The 23,740-nt window shown below is 33.7% G+C and overlaps 2 protein-coding genes across 2 annotated transcripts; both read right to left on the bottom strand.

The window, feature by feature from the left end:
- Positions 1–2,664: 2,664 nt before the first annotated feature.
- LOC131947353 (uncharacterized) lies at positions 2,665–14,280 on the bottom strand. The gene is made up of 7 exons (XM_059308551.1): positions 14,071–14,280; positions 13,442–13,540; positions 13,146–13,272; positions 12,135–12,260; positions 11,511–12,001; positions 9,233–9,287; positions 2,665–3,515 (listed from the first exon to the last, which is right to left on the bottom strand). The coding sequence occupies exons 2-7, from the start codon at positions 13,538–13,540 to the stop codon at positions 3,124–3,126; spliced, it is 1,290 nt and encodes a 429-aa protein (XP_059164534.1). The 5' UTR covers positions 14,071–14,280; the 3' UTR covers positions 2,665–3,123.
- Positions 14,281–19,392: 5,112 nt separating this feature from the next.
- On the bottom strand, positions 19,393–23,379 carry LOC131947361 (uncharacterized). The gene is made up of 5 exons (XM_059308563.1): positions 23,265–23,379; positions 22,586–23,067; positions 22,260–22,364; positions 21,938–21,992; positions 19,393–21,286 (listed from the first exon to the last, which is right to left on the bottom strand). The coding sequence occupies exons 1-5, from the start codon at positions 23,377–23,379 to the stop codon at positions 20,895–20,897; spliced, it is 1,149 nt and encodes a 382-aa protein (XP_059164546.1). The 3' UTR covers positions 19,393–20,894.
- Positions 23,380–23,740: the final 361 nt, after the last annotated feature.

Here is a 23,740-nt window from a genome sequence, read left to right as displayed (position 1 = left end):
CTAACATAACTGGAATTCAAATAGAGAAGAAGCAAAGCGTAGGCCCACTGTGCAAAGTTGTTCTCTGTCACGAGTTTATAAAATCTTCAAAACTAAAACGTCATTTGAGACGAGTCATTCGGAACACACCAAAAAAGATATCGTGTTCTTTCGTCGGCATGAAGCTAGTTGCAAACGTACGTCATAGACCTGATCGAACAGGAAGTTTTCACCAAGGAAATACAGCATTAGCGCAAGCATCAAATGAAGTCGCGATAGAAAATGCCAAGCAAAAAAACAAGGTAATTAAAAAGTCTAGTGACAATTTAAGCGCAATTTCCTTATGTTATCTAAAAATAGCTCTGTCGTAGCGTAAATCAAGAGCTGGGTTAGTAAAACCATTGGTTAGTTATTAAAACGTTTTTTATTAAAAAAAATTTCAGTATTTTACATGTTTTATTTACAATAGAGTTACATGACTAAAAACCATTGCGCGCGTAGCTACCGAACGTGATGGCGCAGCCATTGAACGTGATGGTGCAGCTATTGAACGTGATGACGCGTGTGGTGTGGTTGGATAAACATGCCTACTAATTCGGTCCAAATTTTAATTAATTCAAAAAATTTTTTGTGACCGAACGAAAGAATATTTTTGAAAACTTTCTTCGGAAATATTGTTCTAAATTATGGCAGAAATCGATTGGTAAATGTTTCAAGTTGCTAGGTGGTCTGGTTGCCGAGATATGGGCCAAAAACTGCATTTTTTCGAGGTTTTTTGGCTTTTCTGGGAAATCCAGGAAGGAATTCCGGAAATTTTTTGGCCCACTATCATCCTCGTAACTTGTTTAACATAATTGCTTTTGGAACTAGTCCTCGATATTGCTTCGTTGAGGAGGAGATACGATTTAAAGCTTCGAACACACATTCATCCATCCATCCATCCAGAAATGACGGGTTAATAAACGCAATTCTCCAGAATGGAAATTGCGCTAAAAACACACAATAGAAGAAAATCTCATCAAACGCTGCATGTTGAAGATGGTGAAGTTAATTCTTGGGAATTCCAGTGCAGTAAAGATGCAACAAATATCTCTGCCTAATAATACTACTCAGCGGCTTATAGCCGACGTGTCCGTGGATACTAAATAACAAATTTTTAATGAAATCAAGCGTTCACCATTGTTTGCTTTTCAAGTTGATAAATCAACAGACGTGAGTTCGTGTTCGCAGTTGCTGGTCTTTGTCTATATTCAATCAGATGATAGCAAAGAAGAGTTGCTATTTTGTGAAATAGCATGGAGAAAATAAATACATTTTTTTTTAATCTGGAAGATTAAAGTTGGTTAAAACGGCTGTGGGGGTTTGTACGGATGGTGCGCTATCCAGGTTTAGGTCAAAATCGGGCATTCAGAAAACAGAAAAGATTTAGCTCCCTAACGACTGCGTGATTTACCAGTAGCCTACGCCCTCGTCATCAAGACTCCATTGCTAGTAACAGTCGTACTGTATATTTAATCTGGAGCAAAGACATTAATATAGATCACGAGGTTCTGCTTTTCTACACTACAGTACGCTGGCTGTCAAATGAATTGTTGTGAATCGTGTTTTTGAATTGAAATCTGAAATCAAATTGTTCTTGGAAGTGCAAAGGAAACAAGACCTTTTGGTATACTTAAAACGACATAGAGTTGTTGGAGAGAGCATCATACCTAGCAGATATATTCGAACATCAACGTAAGCTTAACCGGACGCTTGAGGGAAAATGAACGAGGATTACTACTTTCCATAATAATCTCGGAGCATTTTTATCAAAGCTGCAAAATTTGCGAAGAAAATAAATAAATCTTGGAAATGTTGTACATTTGAGAAACTCTGCAGTGTGGTAGATGAACGTGATTGTGAGATAATTAAAATTTTGAAAGAAGCGATTTCTGGGCATCTTGAATCTCTTGAAAACGAACTGCGGCGCTATTTCTCTGAGCTGAAAGAAGAAGAATCTGCATTTACGCATTACCCATTCTCCACTTCCCTTGATGTTGCCAGCATTCCCGATGAATTACAAGATTAATTATTTGATTTGCAGAATGATTCCGCCTAAGATGAAAAACTGCTCATACAATTTTGGTGTATTATTCACCATTCATACCCAAACGTAAAATTGATCGACTTTTCGAGAATAGCCTTTCAACATTATTCTCCGATTAAAAACAAAATTAAGAAATAAATTGAATGTTGATAATGACATAGGTTGGCGTTAACAATAACTTAACCGCGAATGTTTAGTAAATAGCATGCAATTTTACTCATCGTATTAAAACAGTTATCAAGAGTAGTTCATATTGAAAGTCTTCTAGAAAATCTTATTTTAGTGCTTATAAATTCCCATACTAAATTCGGCTTTTTAATTTTATGGGGGTCGCGGTTCACTTACTTTTTATAAAAGGGGGTCGCCACTCGAAAAAGGTTGGGAACCACTGGTCTATAGTGAAGAAATGATTCATACACATACTATTGCTAAAAGCAATACCTATTTAACAAGGTTTTCTACAACACATGGGACAGCAGTAGATATTTAACAAATGTATAATAAGAACCAAATTTTATTACGTAATAATAAAAATATATATTTCCAATACAAACAAAAATGTTAAATTTGCAAAATACAATTATATGTTTCAGGCATAAATAATATTTATGATTTAATAATATTACAAATATACAGTCTTAATATTATATGCAGTAAAATTAATGCTAGGTAGAGTTATAAAAAATCATGTTATCTCCAGTGTATAAAGTAAATAATCCTCTTCATACCTAACGATCCATTTGGCAGATGAAATAGAGTTCTTATGTTTCTTCACCTCGGCATATAAAAAAAAGTTTTAATTAAAGAGTTAGGCAGACATCAGAGCTAATGAGGCTAAGGTACGCACTACTAGCCTGGACCAAGATTCTATCTTGAGACTTTCGAGTTAACAGCCTTTTACTCTATCGCATAGCCACGCCGCTACCTCTTCAGTGTATGAATTTAATTATAAGCTCATAGCGAGAATGTACCCTTAAGGTAATATTCAACTAAAATTAAAAATTGTATTTTGATTTTAAATTTTTGGTTTACAAATACAACTATATTTAATCTTTCAGCTAAATTCTTAAAATAGTGAAACCGCTTCCTTTTTGCAGGAAAGATCCTGGTCCTGATTGTTGAACTTTAAAATATAGTTCTTGACCTTTCTTCAACGGAACTACAGTTGATCCGCAAGCAGAAATATTGTCAGGTTTCACATAAATAGTTTTATATTTTAGTTCTCCGACTGCTACTTTAACCAAAATTGGATTATTTCCACCGGCTACTAACGTCACAATAACCAGATATAAACCATCATCTGGTGCTTCAAGTTTTCCTGTTGTTTCATTAAAATGGTTGCCGTTATGTTCCCTCAGCACAGAGAATGTAGAAATAATTAATCCAGTGGTTACAGGTGTGTCATTTTCAAGGTGAATTTGACAGGTGTAATGCTGACATACACGGGTCTCTGTCAAAATAAAACATTGTCTTAATTATCGTACATAATTATAAAAATGTATGTGTGTAAAGGGACAGTTTTGTCAGAATTGAATTAAATCTAAAATATTTGCTTAGGGCCAACATGTAAGCGTACCATGACTATGTCCGATATATAAGTTAACCGGGATACATTGTTCTAATAGTTAGTCCAATCTTACAACATAGCCGCTTTATGTCTCGTCAATATAAAGAAAGTTTTAACATAGAACAAATTAAAATACAATACATTACATTATAAGAGAATTTTAGATCTGTCATTATATAAAATTCGATTCATTGCTGTAAAATCTCAAATAAAATATTGTGTTGAGTAAATATATTATATGACATTCTCCAAACATGAACGTGTCAGCAATGTATCATACGTGCCGACCTGCGGCGTACCATACGCCGCTATTTAGTTGCAATATTTTCTACTTTCAGCACTTCATAATGTGTAAATTCGACTGAAAATATTTTGCTTTAAAACACTATCAGTAGTTCGTGAATGACGATTATCCGCACCACCCCCCCTGCTCCTGTGAAAGCAGCCATCTGTGACTACAGTTTACAGACGACATTTTTTATTTAATAAAAACTAAGATATAGTAACAACAGTAGTTGTAGTTAGGCCTAATTCCACGGCAACAAATCAATAGCCGGCAGTTAGCAGTGTTAAAGTAATAATGTAAGTTTATTAAATGCCTGTCATCTGGTGCTAGGGCCTTGTCGTGGCTTGACAGCTTGTGTACCCCGACTACCCCCAAAGCTACACCAGCGGGAGTGTTAACTCCTGGCAGGTGCAACCAAGCTGGGAAGGTCTGCGCGGGTAGGGGTCAGACGAAAGCTAGCACCTCGGTCCTCCAGGTAGGGGGTTGAGCATAAGGTCAGTAAACTTATATCGTAAAACTAATTACTCGCTTCAGAAACGCGGACAAAAAGATATACATACAGCTCGGACCAGGGGAAAAATGGATCTCCTGATGGAGACTTTATGAAGCCGGTTGGTGAAAGCCAATATGTATTGGAAACTATCAGGTCAACCACCATTATTTCCACCAGGTCCACCATCAATATTGGAGCTTGGAATGTCCGGAAAAGCAACACAAGTAGCAGCAGAAATGAGACGCTATAAAATAGCTATCCTGAGTGTCAGCGAGTCAAGGTGGACAGGCTCAGGACAAAAAAAGGCTGATAACAGGAGAGTTACTGCTGTACTCAGGTCATGAGGATGAAAATACACCACATACTCAAGGAGTTGCACTCGTGCTATCATACCAAGCACATAGGGCTCTCATTGGATGGGAGGCACACTGCCCGCGGATTATAACAGCTACCTTTAAAACTAAAATAAGACGAATAAACATGGACATAATACAGGTCTGCGCACGAACAAATGACAGCAAAGAAGAGTACAAAGATGAATTTTACAACAGGCTAATGACCATCCAGAACCGCCCAAAAAGAAACATCCTTATACTCATTAGCGACTTTAATGCTAAGATTGGAAGCAAGAACAGAGGATATGGAGAATGTATGGAACAGCAGGGTTTAGGTGAGATAAACGAAAATGGAGAAAGATTTGCAGACTTGTGTGCCACAAGCAGTGGCGTAGGCAGGGGGGTTAGGGGGGGTCATAACTCCCCCCCCCCATAGACCCCTCGGTATATATAAAAAGTATGAGGGGGGGTGCAAATCGAAAGTTTGAGGGGGGTGCAAATCGAAAGTTTGAGGGGGGGGGGGGGTGCAAATCGAAAGTTTGAGGGGGGGTGCAAATCGAAAGTTTGAGGGGGGGGGTGCAAATCGAAAGTTTGAGGGGGGGGGGGTGCAAATCGAAAGTTTGAGGGGGGGGGGGTGCAAATCGAAAGTTTGTCCCCGGGTAAAAATTGGAACCCCCCCCCTTGAGACGATCCTGGCTACGCCACTGGCCACAAGCAATTTCGTAATTAGAGGTAGTCTCTTTCATCACAAAAGCATACATAAAGCTACTTGGGTATCACCCAACCTGTCTACAGAAAACCAGATGGACCATATATGTATCAAGAAGTACGTGTCAAGAGAGGAGCAGATGTTGCTTCAGACCATCACCTACTGGTAGCTAAAGTAAAACTCAAACTCAAGAAAAACATGTTGGAAAACAAAAGGAAATACAGGTATAACACTGGCCTGCTGAAGGACCTCTCTAAACTCTGAACTCAATTTATTAAACTCCATATTTCCAATAGGTTTCAGGTCCTACAAGAGCTAATAGAGGAAAAGACGATAGAGAAAACAAGGATAAAACCTTAAAAAATATCTACATCAACATGTGAAGAAATGCTAGGCCCTATCAAAATACAAACTAAGGAATGGATTTCAGCAGATACTATGAAAATTATTGAAGTGAGAAAACGAAAGAAGGCAACATTAAACAACAGCCGTACACGGGCTGCTAAATTAAAAGCACTGGAAGAATACACTGAAACAAACAAAAATGTCAAGAAATGCACAAGGAAAGACAAACGGAGTTATTTAGAACTGCTGGCGAGAGAAGCGGAAGAAGCACTGTGCCATAGTAATAATAGGGACATGTACAATACAATTAAGAAAATATCTGGGAAGTACAGTAAGCCAGAGAGGCTAGAGAAGACCAAGGCTAGTGGAAGGACAGAGGAAGAGATGGGCAGAACATTTTGAAGGACTACTGAATAGACCAACACCATAATGCACGCAAGACATACCACCAGCTGAAAGTAATCTACCTATAGACTGTAACCCACCTTCAAAAGACGAGATACATAAAGCTATAAAGCAGCACAAAAAATGAAGGCTCCAGGAATAGATAGTATACCGGCAGTAGATATAGAAACTAGCACCACACTACTATACACACTCTTCAAGAAAATTTTGGAAGATAAATGGAAGGAGGTACTACTTATAAAACTTCCAAAGAAAGGCGATCTTAGTGCATGCCTTAACTATAGAGGGATAACCCTTGTGTCCATCCTAGGCAGTCTTCAACATAATATTGTTAAACAGAATGAAGGAAGTGATAGATCCCCATTTTTGAGATCAACAGACGGTCTTTAGGAAAGAAAGGTCATGCGTAGACCAAATTGCTACCCTGCAACTTATCTCTCTATATTAATATCATAGATTATGAGCAGGCCTTTGATAGCCTGGATATATATATATATATATATATATATATATATATATATATATATATATATATATATATATATATATATATATATATATGTGTGTAACTAGTGTAGTTACAAAAACAACTTATTTGGTTGTCATAGAGGTCAAGGCCAAGACTGAACTTAGTTAGAGTTATTTATAGTCATAATGAAACTGTTGTGACGTAGATGATGGGACTAATATAGAATTTGACGTGTAAACTTGAAGCCAAATGGACAAACTATTAATAGAAACCATGCAATAGTTGGTATCGAAATAGAATGGTTTGACATTGTTGACAACACCGGATGTACATCTGCGTGTGACTGTGTGTGTATATAAGAGCGATACATTTGGGTATGAGGAGAGCCAAATAGAAGATGTAGAGCGAGACAGATGTATGCAGAAACGTAGAGATCGAAGATGTGAGCTGAGAGACAGAAGATGTGAGATCCAAGTGTTAGTAGATTGAGTTACGGAGTGATACAGTGTGTGGGCCTGTGACAGTGGAGGTCTGTTGAGATTCACCTAATTATGAACTGTGATTATTCATGAAGGAATAAAGTGAAGTAATATTGAACCTGCGGGCAGAGTGTGCTTCTTTATATCAGGTGGGTGGATCGGTACCAAATGAGGTGTCCTCGGACTAGAGGTGGGATTTGCTAGACCGTTGACGAAAACCTACAGACAGGAGGTTGTACGCGCCTCTGTCGCATTTGGGTGCCGTGAGGAAGGGGTCGCACAAGACCTAACAAAGAACGTCACACATGCTGCTGGCAGCTACTACTACTACTTGGTCATATATATATATACTAATCAGGGACAAAAAGGCGATGCGCGTTGGTGGTTGTAGCACGTTGCTTATGCATTCATTGCATTGGTGCACCATATTTCTATTTTGTTGTTTGGGGGAAAAAAACAAACCAAAACCCGTGATTAACTTAATCTGAATCACAATCATAATAATTATGAGGCGGTTTCTTTCTTATCCAAACGTTATATGAATAATTATTTAATACATTATTAAACCAAACTTAAAATAATTGCAATAATTAGAGACAATTGCGTGATTTACGATTTTCCTCAAGCCGTGTTCGGAATGGGAATATTGAATTAAAAAAAAATAGTAATGACTGCTTAGGTTCCTAACCCTGGGTGATTAGCTAATGTGCAGTCATCTGGGCTAAGAACTCTCAAACGAAAATGAGAAAATGGTGAAAATGTGGTGTTACATTACATCTTAATTATTTCTTGTATTTTTATAGGCATTGATTTTAAATCTAGAATTGAGTTTTTCTGACATAACATCCATCTATCTTTATACTACTAAAACTCAAGTTTGTTTACATATTTGATTATTTATTTCTTTGTTTATTTGTTGTTGTTTTTTTGCTTTTCCGTTTGGTTACAACAATAATGGCGGCTTCCATCGAAGATTTTGTTTCCCATTCAAATGTTTAACGCGTTATAAAGCTAATGTTCTGCCGGCTATAGCTTTAACGATACGTCCGTTTTCTATTTTTATTAGGTTCCAACACCATTTTCAATTTTCAACAGTTCTTTTTATTTTAGTATACGATAACTGTCTCTAGATCTAGAATCTACAAATCAGCTGTCGAAGGAAAAGTTATAGATCTAGAATAAAAGTAGAATATATCCGTAGTTACGTCCCTGTTTTCACGAGACTAGATAGATAAGATCTTTGTGTATTAGGTTCGAGACACATCATGTCATTGTTATTTTTATTTTTTTATAAACTTTTTTTTAGATGTGAATGATAAAGTTGCCTATCGGAACTTGGCGGGATACAGGGCAGGTATCACCTGTTTCTTTGCCTAAGCATATGAATGGATATGAAGGATAGTGTGATCAGAGCTATGCTCGGCCGGAATCTTTTTTTTAAACAATAAAAACATGTTTTCTGAGACTTGGCGTGACACTGGGCAGGTGAAGTAGAGTTGGGTAGGTGTAGAGTTCACCTGTAACGTCAGCATATAAAAGGGGTAGTGTGGTCAGACCTATGCTCAGCTGAAATCGGTGTTTTAAAGACAAAAACATGTCTGAGTTGGCGGGACACTGGCAGGTGAAGTAGAGATGTCCTGTTTTTGTGACCTCAGCATATAAATCCATGCTCTGCCGTATTAAGTTTTTTGTAAAAGACAAAAACGTCGGAGCTGTGACGTATTTTTTGAATGTGGGGTCTGGTTATTTTGTGATGATAAGTGACAAACGCGATGTCATTTATGGATGACCCCGAAACCCACAAATATCTATGGATAACGGGTAGTCTAGTCTTCATTTAAAAGCAACGCTAAGTTCAATTAGGCATCACACTTACGGATTCTCATACGCTGTCATTATATATTTAAATAAGAATCCACTTATAATTTAACTTTTTTCAGTCAAAAATATAAGTAACTCAGGTGATGGAGGAGTGACGGGGACACATACACACACACACACACACACACACACATTGTACAAATTGTATAGAATTATCGAAAACAAAATGTTACTCTCGCATTTAAATAAAAAACTCACCAAGTAGTTTAAAATCAGTCACCAATGTCAAGATATCTTTTTCTATTATTCCTATCTGAACCAATAAAATTATATTTTTTTTTTATTCTTTCAAATTTTAAGAATAATTTCATAATTGCCTTACATGCACTTCAATGTAATTTTTTTTTAAAAAAAGGTATACCTTGTATTTTGTCTAGAGATGATAAGAGATGACAGCAGTTCAAAAATAAAAGAAATGAATTCTGCCTAATACATTGTATTGATTTTTACCTTTTTACTTTCTCGTATATACGAAGTATAGAGAAAGTATTGTAATCGTGCACAAAAATCACTTGAAATTTTAACAATTTTCACCGTATTACACCTCAGTCCTTCATCACATCCGAAGTATAGAGGACTTATTTTAATCGGGCAAAAATTATCAATCCAGATTTATCAAAATTAAGAGGTTTTATGCGTAATCCAGTCTGAAAAACTGGGCTTTGCAATTCTGTCCGTATGTCTGTGTGTGTGTCCGTGTGTAAACACGATTACTTGAGTACCGTTATAGCTAGGTTGATGAAATTTCATATATAAGTATTTTATCAAAATCGTAGATCCGTATCAACTTTTGAGCGATTTCCGATAACCGGAAGTAGTACTTTTCCTACTTTGAATTTTTCAAAAGCCTATAACTTGAGTACTATTTCAGATAGATAAATGAAATTTCACATGTAAGTAAAAGATCTAATTCTCTACCTTCTGTTAAATTTTGATTAATTTCCGTTGACCGGAATTAGTAATTTACGCTACTTCCGATTTCTCAAAAAACTAATGTAAATTTTTAAAGTACTAATAATATTGCGCGCTATTGTGCACTTTTTTATTTGGCGTTCACTAGTTCACTTGGCGTGCAATTATTTTGTCTACGAGATTTTATTCTATTTTTAAAACTTTAAGTATTTAAAATGGATTAAAAAAAATTCATAAAAAACGTTTTAATAACAAGCTTTTATGTAATGATGCACTAAAAAGTAGAAAATAAATTATAGACTACTATTTAAATAACTATAAAGAAAAGCGTGGGTCACTTTAGTATCTATTGGATACCTTTAGTAATGTTAAGGAAGACACCCACGCTTTTCTTTATAGTTATTTAAATAGTAGTCTATAATTTATTTTCTACTTTTTAGTGCATCATTACATAAAAGCTTGTTATTAAAACGTTTTTTATGAATTTTTTTTTCAGTACTTTACATGTTTTATTTACAATAGAGTTACATGACTAAAAACCATTGCGCGCCTACTGAACATCACGTTCAGTAGGCGCGCAATGGTTTTTGAACGCAGCCATTGACGCTATTGAAGCTGATGACGCGTGTGGTGTGGTTGGCTAGACATGCCTACTAATCCGGTCCAAATTTTAATTAATTCATAAAAAATCAATTAGGCATCCAATTAAGTCAAATTTAGTTTCAGATTGCATTGTCTTCATGTCTTGACCCACGTGCCAACTGTGAATCGTGTCGGTCAAATAGAACTGTCCGAATTTTCACTCCTGCGTTTCCGTCTAGACAGACAGACTGTCGACTGACGAGGAAGTGAGTTAAATAAAAGCTTGTAAAAATCATGTCAATAGCCCGAGTTCCCATCCCCTGTTGTTTTATATAAGAATATTCGAGAAAGTTTAGGGGAGATCACTCCCGGTTTATTTAGAGTTAACTCCCTAGTCTGAAAGTTCTTATTGAGTATATGAATCATTTTGTCAATGGGCATCATTCTTTGTTGTACGATTATGTACATAACGCCTAGCTGTAACGACGGACATAACACACACACATATATATATATATATATATATATATATATATATATATATATATATATATATATATATATATATATAATTACAAACAATGTAAGTTAAATGTGAATTTTTAGGCCAGAAGCGAAGATTATTTTTTCTATTTTAGAAACTATAAAAAATATTTGAAGCTCTAGAGCAGGGGTCTCCAAACTTTTCAGTCCGAGGGCCGCATTAACTATCAAATTTCAGTTCGGGGGCCAGTTAATTCCAAACATGTCTATGATTTTTCTGGGCAAAGTTCATCAGCCATCACCAACAAACGTTTTTCCGTGGACAAAAAGATCGCCGCGGGCCGGATGAGAGGACCTTACGGGCCGCATCCGGCCCACGGGCCGTAGTTTGGAGACCCCTGAACCTGCTCTAGAGCAAACTACAGCGATACTTTATTACAATACAATATTAACTTGTAGCACATGTTTTTTTTTTAAAATTGCTAAACTAAATATTTACCTTTGCCAATATGTCATTACTCTTATCTGTATAAGCCTCATTATTTTTTAATTCTTCTTGTAAAGAACAAATCAGATTAGAATGTCTTTTAATTGTATGTGCGATTATGTCTGTTTTATCTCTGTGATCTTGCATCTCTTTACTTATTTTGTGTAAGTTGTTTTCATTTTCCTTCATATCTAGAGACAGTTTCTCTAGTGTTTTGTTTGAATTGGATTCTTTTTCTTTTAAACTTTCAATTTCTTTGTTCAGCTCCTTTACTTTGTTATCTTGTTCACTCATTTGTTTTCTGAGGTTTTTAACATTCTGCTTTTGTTTTTTAGTCAGTTGTTCAATGTTTACCCCCATGTCACTCTGTTCTGTTACAAAGTTGTCTCTCCATTGTTTTATTTCTGATATGTCATCTGTAGACTTGTGTTGTGTGTCCTGTAGTGAAGATAGTGTTGTTTCAATATAGGCGAGTCTACGCTCTAGGTCAGGATGTTCTTCAACTGAGGATAGTCAACTATAAGTTGGTAATTTAAAATATCAAAAATCTTGAAAAATATAGTGTTAAAATGAAATTACATCAAGGTATATGATGATGCTATTTTACGTGTTATGCCAAAGAATACTTTAATATACCAGCTGTATGTTGAACTTGTGTGATGAGTTGTCTTGTTGATTCTACTGTTAGAAATGTGGCTGTTGTCTGTGTGTCAGGCTGTGGTAAAGATGGCGTTGGTTTGTTGACATCCAAGTTGTCCTCGTCTGGTTTTTTTTTAAATTGCCGTTAAATAAACGATGATTTTGGTGCATACAATATGATAACTGCTTATATATTTAAAACTGTAATGTATAATTATGATGAAACACTCTGATGAAAACAAAAAGTTTGAATATGATCAACATATAGATAAACACAAAGTATTCCAAAATGTCTAGAGTATACAAGTCCAGAGGCTTAGCGAGGGGGGTGCGGGGGGTGCGGACCGCACCGTTGACACCATTTAAGGGGGTGACACCAAGGCAAAAATAGTAAAAATATATAGAGAAAAATTTGAAGCGGGGGGGGGGGGGGGTGCAAATCGAAACTTTGAGGGGGGGGGGTGCAAATCGAAAGTTTTTTTGATGGGGGGGTTCAAATCGAAAATTGAAAGCTTGTCCCCGGGAAGAGTCGCTTCGCCTCTGGGGGGGGGGGGGTGACACCATTAAGTGCCGCACCGGGTGACACCCGACCTCGCTACGCCACTGTACAAGTCGCACATGATGTTTCTCTTTTACACGTCTGTTTAGGAATTTAATAGTAGATACCAAATTATCTAACAAACGTATAACTTTCAATAAATCCTTATTTCCCTTTAAACGTGTCTTAGGGCGAGTAAAGTTGCACAATGCGATTGTACATTCTTCAATTTTGTTTAACAAATTAAGAGTCTCTAGTGAAATAACGAATTTATATAAATGAAAGTGGTTTGTTAGTCGGTCGACAGAATAAAATTATATTCGTTTAACATAGTGTTTGCAATGTCTTTAAATTAAACTTTTAAAAAATCCATTGCATTTTTCTCAATAGAAGCGCTTACTACTGAACACACAGTCTACATGACTATAGGCTTTGAGATTTTAAATTATAAAAACTATTAAAGTATTGACTTAAAATATGTGACGTCACATCCAACAAGGCCGTGGCTGCTGTGTCCAGTTCTTGTGATAGCTCGATGTAGCTGACAGATGATTGGTCAGTTTTTTCTTCTAGCCACGCCTTACTTTTTGCTACAACCTATGATGAAAGACAATATCATTTATGTTTCTACCGTTCATATTTTAATGGGTTTTTTGTTAGAAATGCACAACATCAATTAAACTTTTAACACTACATCTTGTTGAATGTATGAACGTTTGTTTGAACACGAAAATGTAAAGATTATTGTAAGTTGGTAGAAACTTACATTTTTCATATCTCCTATAACAGGTTCCAGTAATTGTATCTGTTGTTCCAAATATTTCTTGTGCTCTGTAACAAGCTTGACCTGAATTCTTGAAGGCATCTAAATAATAATATAACGGTCACTTTTAAAAATAATGTATTAATATATATAAATTATCGTGCATATATACCAGAACGTTTAATATCCACCGATCCCCGGCACCTTACAGTAACACACACGTCATAAATTATCATGAAATTAATAAACATTATGTGAGCTATCATTTGTGTTTTGATTTGGGGTTCAAATTACGTGTAAGAACTTTGGTTGACTTTATATGAACTTTGATTTTCAAACTAAAAGAAGAGCACTTTAAGATATCGTGCGTTCATTTATTTATAAATCAACAATAACCTATAAAACATTTATTTTAAGTTCGAAATCAAATCGTCCTGCTTTGTTAGTGGCACCGTAAGTTTATGTTTTTGTGTTGTATGTTAGCGATAGTACATGTGTGTAGTTGTGTGTAAGACGTGTTGTGTGCGGTTGGCCTAGTGACCTATTTAAAATAACATATGTGTAAAGACTTTTAAAGTAAAAGATATTAGGTAATACTGTTTCTTACACACAACACATTAAATGTTACTTACAATTTCAATTCTATATTAATATCAAAGTAATGCCAACTAAAAACTCTAAATAACAAATCTACGTGTGTGAAACTTTGTCGTCTTGACAACTTTGTTACCTAAACAGCAGTTAATTTCGGGATTTCCCATTAAGCTGTTTCAGTTTTACTTACAAGCTAGTTTCTAGCCGTAAAACAAACCAAACAGACAATATTTACATCCTTCAATCTGACAACTATAAGGACTGAGGTCAAATTAACGTAGGTAAATAATACATAAGTTGTATCATAATCATATAATGGTAACATGTACATATTTTGAGTTTAGTTGATCAATAAATCGAGATATTCTAACATTACTTTTACTTCCGGTAGAATATGACTATGTCGTTCATTATGACCGTATTAATTATGGTAGAAATTATGTTGTAGAACTTGTGTTTCTGAAAGTGTAAATATGAGATTAAGATTTGGGTTGTTCGTAAAGTAGGTGTACCGATGAGGATGTGGTTTATGGATTAAAAAGTTAGAGTTAAGGTTGAGGAATGAAATGTATGTTAAAATAAAATATGTAGGGGACTATAGCCTTAAGAGAAAAATTAAAATATCCTAATATATAAAAGCCAATATGCGCACTTCTCTCTCTCTCTCTTTTCACATCAGAATCTTCAGCGATATATGTAGAACTTGATACGGACTTTTGTTGAAAATAATATGGTAGATGTTTTAAATGTATAACCAACATTTTATTTAAAGAAGAAAAATAAAAAAGGCATATTCGAATGTAGAAAAACAGTTTTAATTATGCAACAGGAAAAGTGTTTATTGTTGTGAAAAAGAACCCATGAAACAATGATGTCACTAATGTTTTTACATTAACTAATGACGTCATCTGCCGAGTATAGAATAAAAAGAAATGAACTATTTCATTCAAATTTTATTTAGATCTACGTACGCTATGAAATGTATGCAATACAATTTTTCCGACCTAAACTTATACAATTTATTTTATCTATTTGGATTCTAGATCTAGAGATTCTAGATCTAGACTAGATCTAAATCTACGCAAAAACTAGACGTATATGCTAATAAGTCGGTAAGATCTAGATTTAGACTATATCTACTCTAGATTCTAGATTCTAGAATCTTCAGATTTTAGACTATAAAGAAAGGAACTGCTTCATTCAAATTTGATTTCGATCTAGATCTATAGATCTACTCATCAAGACGTTGGGCCTACGCTATGAAATATATACAATTTTATCGGTCAAACTAATACAAATTACTTAAAAACAACATAATGACCATTGAATAGCCAGATTTTTAAAAGGAATCATTTAAGTCACTTAATCAGTGTGTGCCTGTGTTATGTTAAATGTGTCGGATTTTTAGCTAATTAGTTATTTCTTTGCTTTGTCATTAATATCGTTCAGCGTGTAGTAAAGCACAATGCGTTTTGACCAATAACTATTTCATAAATTATTTTTCTCAAACAAGTACAAAATTTTAAAATATATAGGCCTATAATTCACGTGAAACGGGTACCGATGGCTAGTGGGTTTTATATCGTGTGGGGGTCGTGAGATTCATATTGGCCTGTTTTTGTAGACGATAAACTGTGTTTGAAACGTAGCTATTGTAATATGAATATGTATGAATAGTGTTTGAGTGAACTTAATTTTAAACCCATAAGACTGACTAATTTATAAAAGTTGGTAAAATATCAACTAGAACAGGTTTTGCAATCACTCATCTCGTATTTAATTTGTTTAGATGCGTCCTAGAATTCAGGTTAAGCTTGTTAAAGAGCACGTAAAATATTTGGAGGAACAGATACGAGTTATGGAACATGCACTTGAAATTATGAAAAAGTAAGTAGTCAGCAGTTATGTGTCAGTTTTTTTAAAATATTTTATTAACAAACTCTATATTATACAATCATGTACTAAGTTATTCATTTTATTTCACGTATGCACTTTTAACATTTTAAGGCAGTGGCAAAAAGTAAGACGTGGATAGAAGATAAAAATGACAACCCGTCTGTCACCTACGTCGAGCTATGCCAGGAACTTGATTCAGCGACCATGGCAATGTTGGATGCCTGTTCTAAAATTATGAGTAAACATTTTAATGCATTTTTAGAGCTTACGACTGCTAACACAAAAGTCACGAGTTCGAATCTCGGTACATTTGTACATACGGCCTGTCATTTTAAGCGATCATCATTATCGTATGTTAGAGCGTTCGACTTTAACCACGTAAATTATCGAGTTCGGATCTTGGCCCCCAGTGTGTGTGACGTTCCTAAATCCATAAATCTCTGACGGGTACATATTTTCAGATTAGGAAACAAAGATGGCTGAGCATAAAACTTACCAAACTATCACTTGTATTCTGATGTCATTAATTGCTACTTCATTTACGTGTCCTTTTTTAAAACTGGAAAAGATGATGACGACGACGATTTCATTGTCATAAAATAAAATAAGATTTATCTCAGTCTATGCCAAAAACTACATCACCAGAAAAAGTTGACCGTTGTGAATTTAATGTAGCTCAACTTTCAACTGGTATAAAAAAAAATTAAGTTTAACTGAAGGAATATGTTAAATCCAAATAAAATAGTTACTTGCATTGAAAAAATTTAAGGCAAATGATACGATTTTATAATCAAGTTTTAACATTTGTTTCATACATTATTACTTTCAAATACATTACAGAGATAGTCAGTAGACTGGAGCTTATAGAGACAACTGTAAGTTCTCTGCAAGACACGGCTCATAACGCTAAAGTTGACATAACAGAAATAAAAGAATGGAGAGATAGCTTTGTCACAGAAACACACAAAAATTGAACAACTTAGTAAGAAACAAAAGCATAAATTGGAAAACCAAAGAAAACAAATAAGCGAACAAGATAACAAAGTAAAGAAGCTGAACAAAGAAATTAAAGTTTGGAAGAAAAAGAAACCAACTCCAACAAAACACTAGAGAAACTGTCTCTAGATTTGAAAGAATATGAAAACAACCTACACAAAATAAATACAGAGATGCAAGTTTATAGAGATGAAATTAAAAGTTTATCTGATTTGATTTCCGACTTACAAGACGTCGGAAACAAATTGCTGTTGATAGAGCTACCCAATTTGAGAATTGTTTGCTAAGGTAGTTTTGAACTTTTAATAACATATTTCTTAACCGCTAATTCAACTGAACACCACAATATATTATTTATATGTTACATATTGGATTGTACTGTCTCTTGAAACAATGATATTCCTACCCGCTACACCCACACTCAATCGTTTTTAAATTATATATGTTTTGTAATATATTAAAATTACATTTGTAGTAGCCTATCTCTGTAGTTAAATTTATAAAATTTGTTTTGAAATTGTTTATTCTGGGATCCATCATGATGATGGGAGGGTAAGTTCTATTTCCCCATCACACCCATAATGAATTTAAGGAAGCATCATTGTGTTTTTCGATCAATTGTTGCCCCATAATTTTAAATAGCGATGTGGTGTCCTTGGGGAATATAACTGTACAAAATTACGTCACTGTCATTCTAGGTGTTAAATGATATTTTAAAATCCCTCCTTCTATCACAGTGTGATGTACAAACTCCTACAACAAAGATTGATGCCCATTAACAAACTGGTTCATACTTTTAAACAGAACTTGGAGACAAGGGAGAAAAATATCAGAAAGGTAAAAAAAAATCGTAGGTATGTTTTTTTTTATTTGAACGAGCACAAAACTTATATACCACTTAATTCCATTTAATCATTTATTTTCTCATTTTCCTGTCTTAAAACTTAAAACATAATATGATTTTTATACACTGAGGTTCAAATAGATTAAATAGAAATTTAAACTATAATTAATATTTATTCTTATTGTCTAATGACAATGTAATTTCAGTTTTCATCTGTAGAAGTTGATGTTACAAAATTGTTAAAATATGTCCAAGCACTTGGTAAATTGTTTTTAACTTTTTTTTTTAACAAGTACATTTTGATGTTCTTTTTGTAATGATTGTTTGCATCTTGAGGTTTTTAACTATACGTCAACTATTGTATAGCTCTTTTATAGGCCGTTAGCTATATAAAGTTAACGTATCGTTTATAATTTTTTGTTATGTTATATAAATAAATAAATAAATACATTATATATATATATATATATATATATATATATATATATATATATATATATATATATATATATATATATATATATATATATATATATATATACAGGGAGAGAACAGCGTTGGTTATACTTTAACACGCAAAAAATCTTAGCATGGAAAAAATTAATGTTATTGGCTTTTAATATTTACAATTCAGCAATATTATATGTTGTGCTTCAAATATTCCAGAATTTTGAGGAAGTATGTTAAAAATGGTTTACTGGATTTTAAGTATTTGACAAAGGTGTTCATATGTTTATGTTTCAAGTTTTAAGTAGGTGACATTACTATTTTAATTTCATGCATTCTTGCATTGTCTCTTTTATTTGCTGTTATAGAATATAGTATGTCTATATGTGCTTCAATAAACCATGAATTTTTTAACAGAGCCCCGTGTGTGTTCGCCTTACATTTGTCAAATTCATCTGAAGAACAATACGCCAGTAACTGCTGGGTCAATTATTTCTACATTCTATAGTGTCATGGAACGTAACGGCAGCCGATTTAATCTGACAACAGGAAAACTTGTAGCACCAGATGAGCGAAGCTATCTTGTTATTGTAACGTTACAGGGGAGAGATGATAAAATGATTAGAATAAAGGTATCTGTTGAAGGCAATTCTAAAAAAAATATTTATGTAACTTCAGCTAAAACATCTGTCAGTGGATCAACTGTGGTTGACGTGAAGAAAGGAGAAGAGATTTAATTTTAAGGTAATTGAGGCTGATGGAGGAGCTGTACTACAAGCTGGCAGTGGGTTCACTATTGTTAGTTTATAGATGTGTTTTCGTACGTACTAATAAAAAAAAACTTTCATTGTAATGCTTCGTTGTTTTGTTTATCGTATGTACACATTTTAAGATAGAAACGGTAAGTCAGCTAAAGTGCTTTAAGCGATCTTCTGCCTATATAGTTGTCCAACTTCTGAAAGCAAAGATGGAAAAACCTATTGTTTATATCGATTAATGTCTGTGCCTAAAACTGCTAATAGCTTTTTTGTCGTAAATATTCAAGAATTAAAACAAAACATCGGGTATGTGAGGTGGTATACTTGTAATAACTAAGCCTAAAGAGTTGTATACGTAAAGGTCATAATGAAATCTATTAATAACATAGTCTGTTCTAGGTCCGTGGTTTGATGCATCGTTCAAAGACTAGTAAAAGACACATTAACAAGTTATGTCAAAGACTAACACCAAGTACAGAGTATCGAATATACCAAATTTTATTGCCAGTTTTTATGATCTCCTATCTCGTTGTCGGTCTGTCAAATATTTGATCCCATTTACGGTAACATCTGATCTTTGTGGGCCGTTTGGGGTCAGTCCATCTGTACTTTGGGTTTAGACAATATCAAATAAACAAATGAGTGGGCGAGTGTTTTTTTTTTTTTTTTTGTTAATGATCAGAAATATAGTTTATGAGTTGAGATTTGTATTATAAAAATGATCTTAATGTCTAACTAATAAAAAACAGATTAACATTATGGCATTTCGAAAGGGATATATTCATACACTATAGCAAGTTGAAACAATAGTAGGCCTACCCTATGAAAGTGCAATAGGAAGAGACCCAGATTTTCACACTCTGGTTATGTTGCTTATATACCTTATTTTTTGAAATGATGTAGAATTAAACCAATGTTTAATATTATCATGTAGATTTAATAAACTAACCTGTTTTATCCTACTCTTCAACACTAATCTGTTACAGAAGTTATAAGCAGTCTACTGGTACAGCACTCAACACTTAAATCTCCCATATATCAAAATATATAATTGACGTCAAATAATCATTACATATATGATGTATATCAACAGTAAGTGATTTTGTAAGTCTAATATGAGTCAAATAAAAATAACGGTTTTCTAATGTTAGAATGTATTCAACTAAATTTAAAAAAAGATAATGGGTCATGTGCTTCTAATTTCGCGTTCGCTGTTTCTTGTAGCAATTATATGTTACACATTTTATTACACATACACATGTTTATATAAATAATTATATAAATAATTATTTTAGTTTAATAGATGTATCGATTTTTGTTTGTGTTGATGTTTGTTAATTTAAAGATACAGTGTTACTAAATAAAGGAAAACATGTTTTAATACGGATAAGCTGTAATTTATTTATTGAACGAATGTAGTGTTCACAATTACAGATACTTGTAGTAAAATAAAAATAATTGTAATTTTTATTTTACAAATGACTAACTTTGATTAATATCCTACTTTCGATACATAGGGCACATATTGATGATGTACAGTGAAGATATTTTAACATTCGTCTTTGTGGAAGTTCATTTGGTTTGTCTCAAGGGTTCTGATGACAGTTACATATTTAACAAGGTAAATACGTTTTATTTTTTTTACAAACCAAACGTATTCAAATACGTTTGTGCTCCTATACAGTGAAGGCAATGGTACATACTTATATTCTATAACGTTGGTCAAGTAGAAAACATAATTAGTGATCATATTAAATCAATAGAAACAAAATGATAACTAAACATATTTCATGTAAACCATTCAAGTGTTTGTAGACATGCAGTCTCCATACATAGTAAGTTGTTAGCGTGTGTTTAACATGGTGGTTACATATTTTATTCTTTTAAAAATTTACCATCCATAATGTTATGTGTTGTACTTTTATAAGCTAATAATCGTAAAACTACTTAGCCAGGATAAAGCTGCGCCTTGATCTGCATGAAACACTTCAAGGTAAATTTCTTGACCTTTCTTCATGTCAACAACAACTGACCCAGCAGCGCTAGTGGTGGCACATTTCACTTCAATATACTTACACCACACGTCTCCAGCCACCACACGAACTATAATCCGTTTATCTTCCCATTCATTTAGACTAACACAGACAAGATATAAACCATCATGTGGTGATACAAATTTTCCTGTTGTTTGATCAAAATGTTGACCGTTATATTCACGTACTACATCAAATGTTGAAATAATTGATCCATCACTGACAGGTGTGGGATCAACAAGCGTCACATGACAAGCATATCTGTTACATACACGTGACTCTGTTGATTAGAAAACATTTATGATGCACATGTTTAATTCCACACATGCTCTGACTATTAGATTCATAATGTTTGTGAATTGTTATTTAATTATTTTATGTAATTAACACTAAAAATAAACTCAGTATATGTGTTTTGCATGCAGTTCAGAATGTAAGTAAAAATGGCTAACCCAAATAAAACAATTGTTTTTGAAAAAAATGAATTGTGTATAATAATCCATAATGTTTACATAATTAAGTCTAAGACCACAGAATGAAACACTAGACCTCTAGTTTAGTACGGTCCTCAGCGTTAGTGGTGATAGTTTATCGTGTCCTACGTATTAAAACTACGAGTGTAGTAGGTGACGTAATACGTCACTAAAGTACAGCAATAGTTTTTTGTGTTATGTTATAATCATACATAACGTATGTGTTCACGTTATAAATCACTATCTGGCTAACGAACATCACGTTATGGTCTGTCTGGCTAACGAACATCAAGTTATGGTCTGTCTGGCTAACGAACATCACATTATGTTCTGGCTAACGAACATCACGATATCGTCTGTCTTGCTAACGAACATCACGTTATGGTCTGGCTAACGAACATCACGATATGGTCTGCCTGGCTGTATGATTTGGAATAAAAAATGTAAGACAAACTTACCTATTAGATTCAAATCTTTGGACAATTTTGAAATAGCATCTTCAATATTTTCCAGCTAAAAAAGATTTTATAAAATGATTGAAAATATCACATAGTTACGTAGAACATTAAATCACTGCGCTGATTTTAATAGGGTTTGGCAGCTTGTAAGAATAGAACATAATTTAAAACATGGATTATTTTATAATTATAAAAGCTTAAATGTTTCGCTTAATTTAGAAAACATGGTATTAACTGGTCAGCTAACATTGTGTTAAAAATTAATGCACAATTATCAACGTCATAATTTATTTTTATCAAATTACTACACGTAGGCCTATACCTTTGTTATCCTTTTTTCCCTTGTTTCCAACTTCTGGTTAAAGATTTGAATCAATTTTTCAATGGGCATCAATCTTTGGTGCAGGAGCTTGTTCATTAAAATGTACTAAAGAGCAAAAAATTGAATAAAAGAATTAAAATTTTAATTATTTTTACTATGCATTAAAATTATCAAAAACATGTGTCTTAAAATTAGTATTATATTAAAGGTATAACTGTTGATACAGTTTATAAGTTTTGTTTTGAATTAACCAGGTTATAAAATGTGAAATAAGTTATGTGGCCAGTATGTGTAAAATTGTGTACACAGATAATTAGCAATTTTACCTTTTCTAATTGAGTTGATGTCTTCAGCAAGTTTTTAGAAATCTCTTCTTGTAGGGTAGACATCGTATCCGAATGTCTTTTCATTTCTTGAGTTAAAATATCTGTTTTGTCTGCGTGATCTTGCATCTCTTTATTTATTTTGTGTACGTTGATCTCATATTCCTTCATATCTCTTGAAAATTGTTCTAGTGTTTTGTTTGACTTGGTTTCCTTTTCTTTTAAACTTTCAATTTCTTTGTTCAGCTCCTTTACTTTGTTATCTTGTTCACTCATTTGTTTTCTAAGGTTTTTAAAATTCTGCTTTTGTTTTTTAGTCAGTTGTTCAATGTTTACCCCCATGTCACTCTGTTCTGTTACAAAGTTGTCTCTCCATTGTTTTATTTCTGCTATGTCATCTGTAGACTTGTGTTGTGTGTCCTGTAGTGAAGATAGTGTTGTTTCAATATAGGAGAGTCTTCGCTCTAGGTCAGGATGTTCTTCAACTGAAAATAGTCACAAATATAAGTTTGTAATTTAAAATACCGAAATCTTAAAAATATAGTGTGTTAAAAATTTAACAAAACCAAGGTATCAATCGTACATTTTCTTACAAAATACAATACTTGTACATATTTTAAAATTGTATCAAGTATATGATGATGCTATTTAAGGTGTTACACCAAAGCATACTATACTATACCCGCTGAGTGTTGAACTTGTGTGATGAGTTGTTTTGGTGATTCTACTGTTAGAGATGTTGCTGTTGTCTGTGTGTCAGGCTGTGGTAAAGATGGCGTTGGTTTGTTGACATCCATGTTGTCCTCGTCTGGTGGAATCGGATTTATAATTTTATTTTTATTGCAGTTTAATTGAACAAGGATACTATAGTACACACTATAAGTTTTACTGGTTTAGCTAGTTAAAACTATAACGCCAACCATGTAATGTTCTGATGAAAAAAAACTTTGAATACGATCCAAATTTAAGCAAACACAAACAGTTCCAAAATGTCCGAAATCTCTATATATTTTACCTACTATTTTGTTTTAAATTTTACTTTTACCTGACTAATTATCGAATTTATTACCAAAAGTTTTTTTTTTAATTTATCGTTCTATAAACCCTTAAGGCTCTTCAGTATTGTCTTTGGGCGAATAATGTTACACAATGTGATTG

This window comes from Physella acuta, unplaced genomic scaffold (assembly GCF_028476545.2).
Source record: "Physella acuta isolate Inbredline_101_S28 unplaced genomic scaffold, ASM2847654v3 ptg000592l, whole genome shotgun sequence".
In the NCBI taxonomy this organism is placed as follows: Eukaryota; Metazoa; Mollusca; class Gastropoda; family Physidae; genus Physella; species Physella acuta.
This window is presented reverse-complemented; position numbering and strand designations above follow the sequence as displayed.

Coding starts and splice junctions, on each gene's coding strand:
- LOC131947361 (XM_059308563.1), bottom strand. CDS start 23,379: ATGGATGTCAACAAACCAACGCCATCTTTACCACAGCCTGACACACAG. Junction 22,365..22,585: donor CATCAACTCAATTAGAAAAG/GTAAAATTGCTA, acceptor TTTGCTCTTTAG/TACATTTTAATGAACAAGCT. Junction 21,287..21,937: donor CAAAGATTTGAATCTAATAG/GTAAGTTTGTCT, acceptor TCTAATCAACAG/AGTCACGTGTATGTAACAGA.
- LOC131947353 (XM_059308551.1), bottom strand. CDS start 13,540: ATGCCTTCAAGAATTCAGGTCAAGCTTGTTACAGAGCACAAGAAATAT. Junction 12,002..12,134: donor ACAAGTTCAACATACAGCTG/GTATATTAAAGT, acceptor GACTATCCTCAG/TTGAAGAACATCCTGACCTA. Junction 9,288..11,510: donor GTAATGACATATTGGCAAAG/GTAAATATTTAG, acceptor TTATTGGTTCAG/ATAGGAATAATAGAAAAAGA.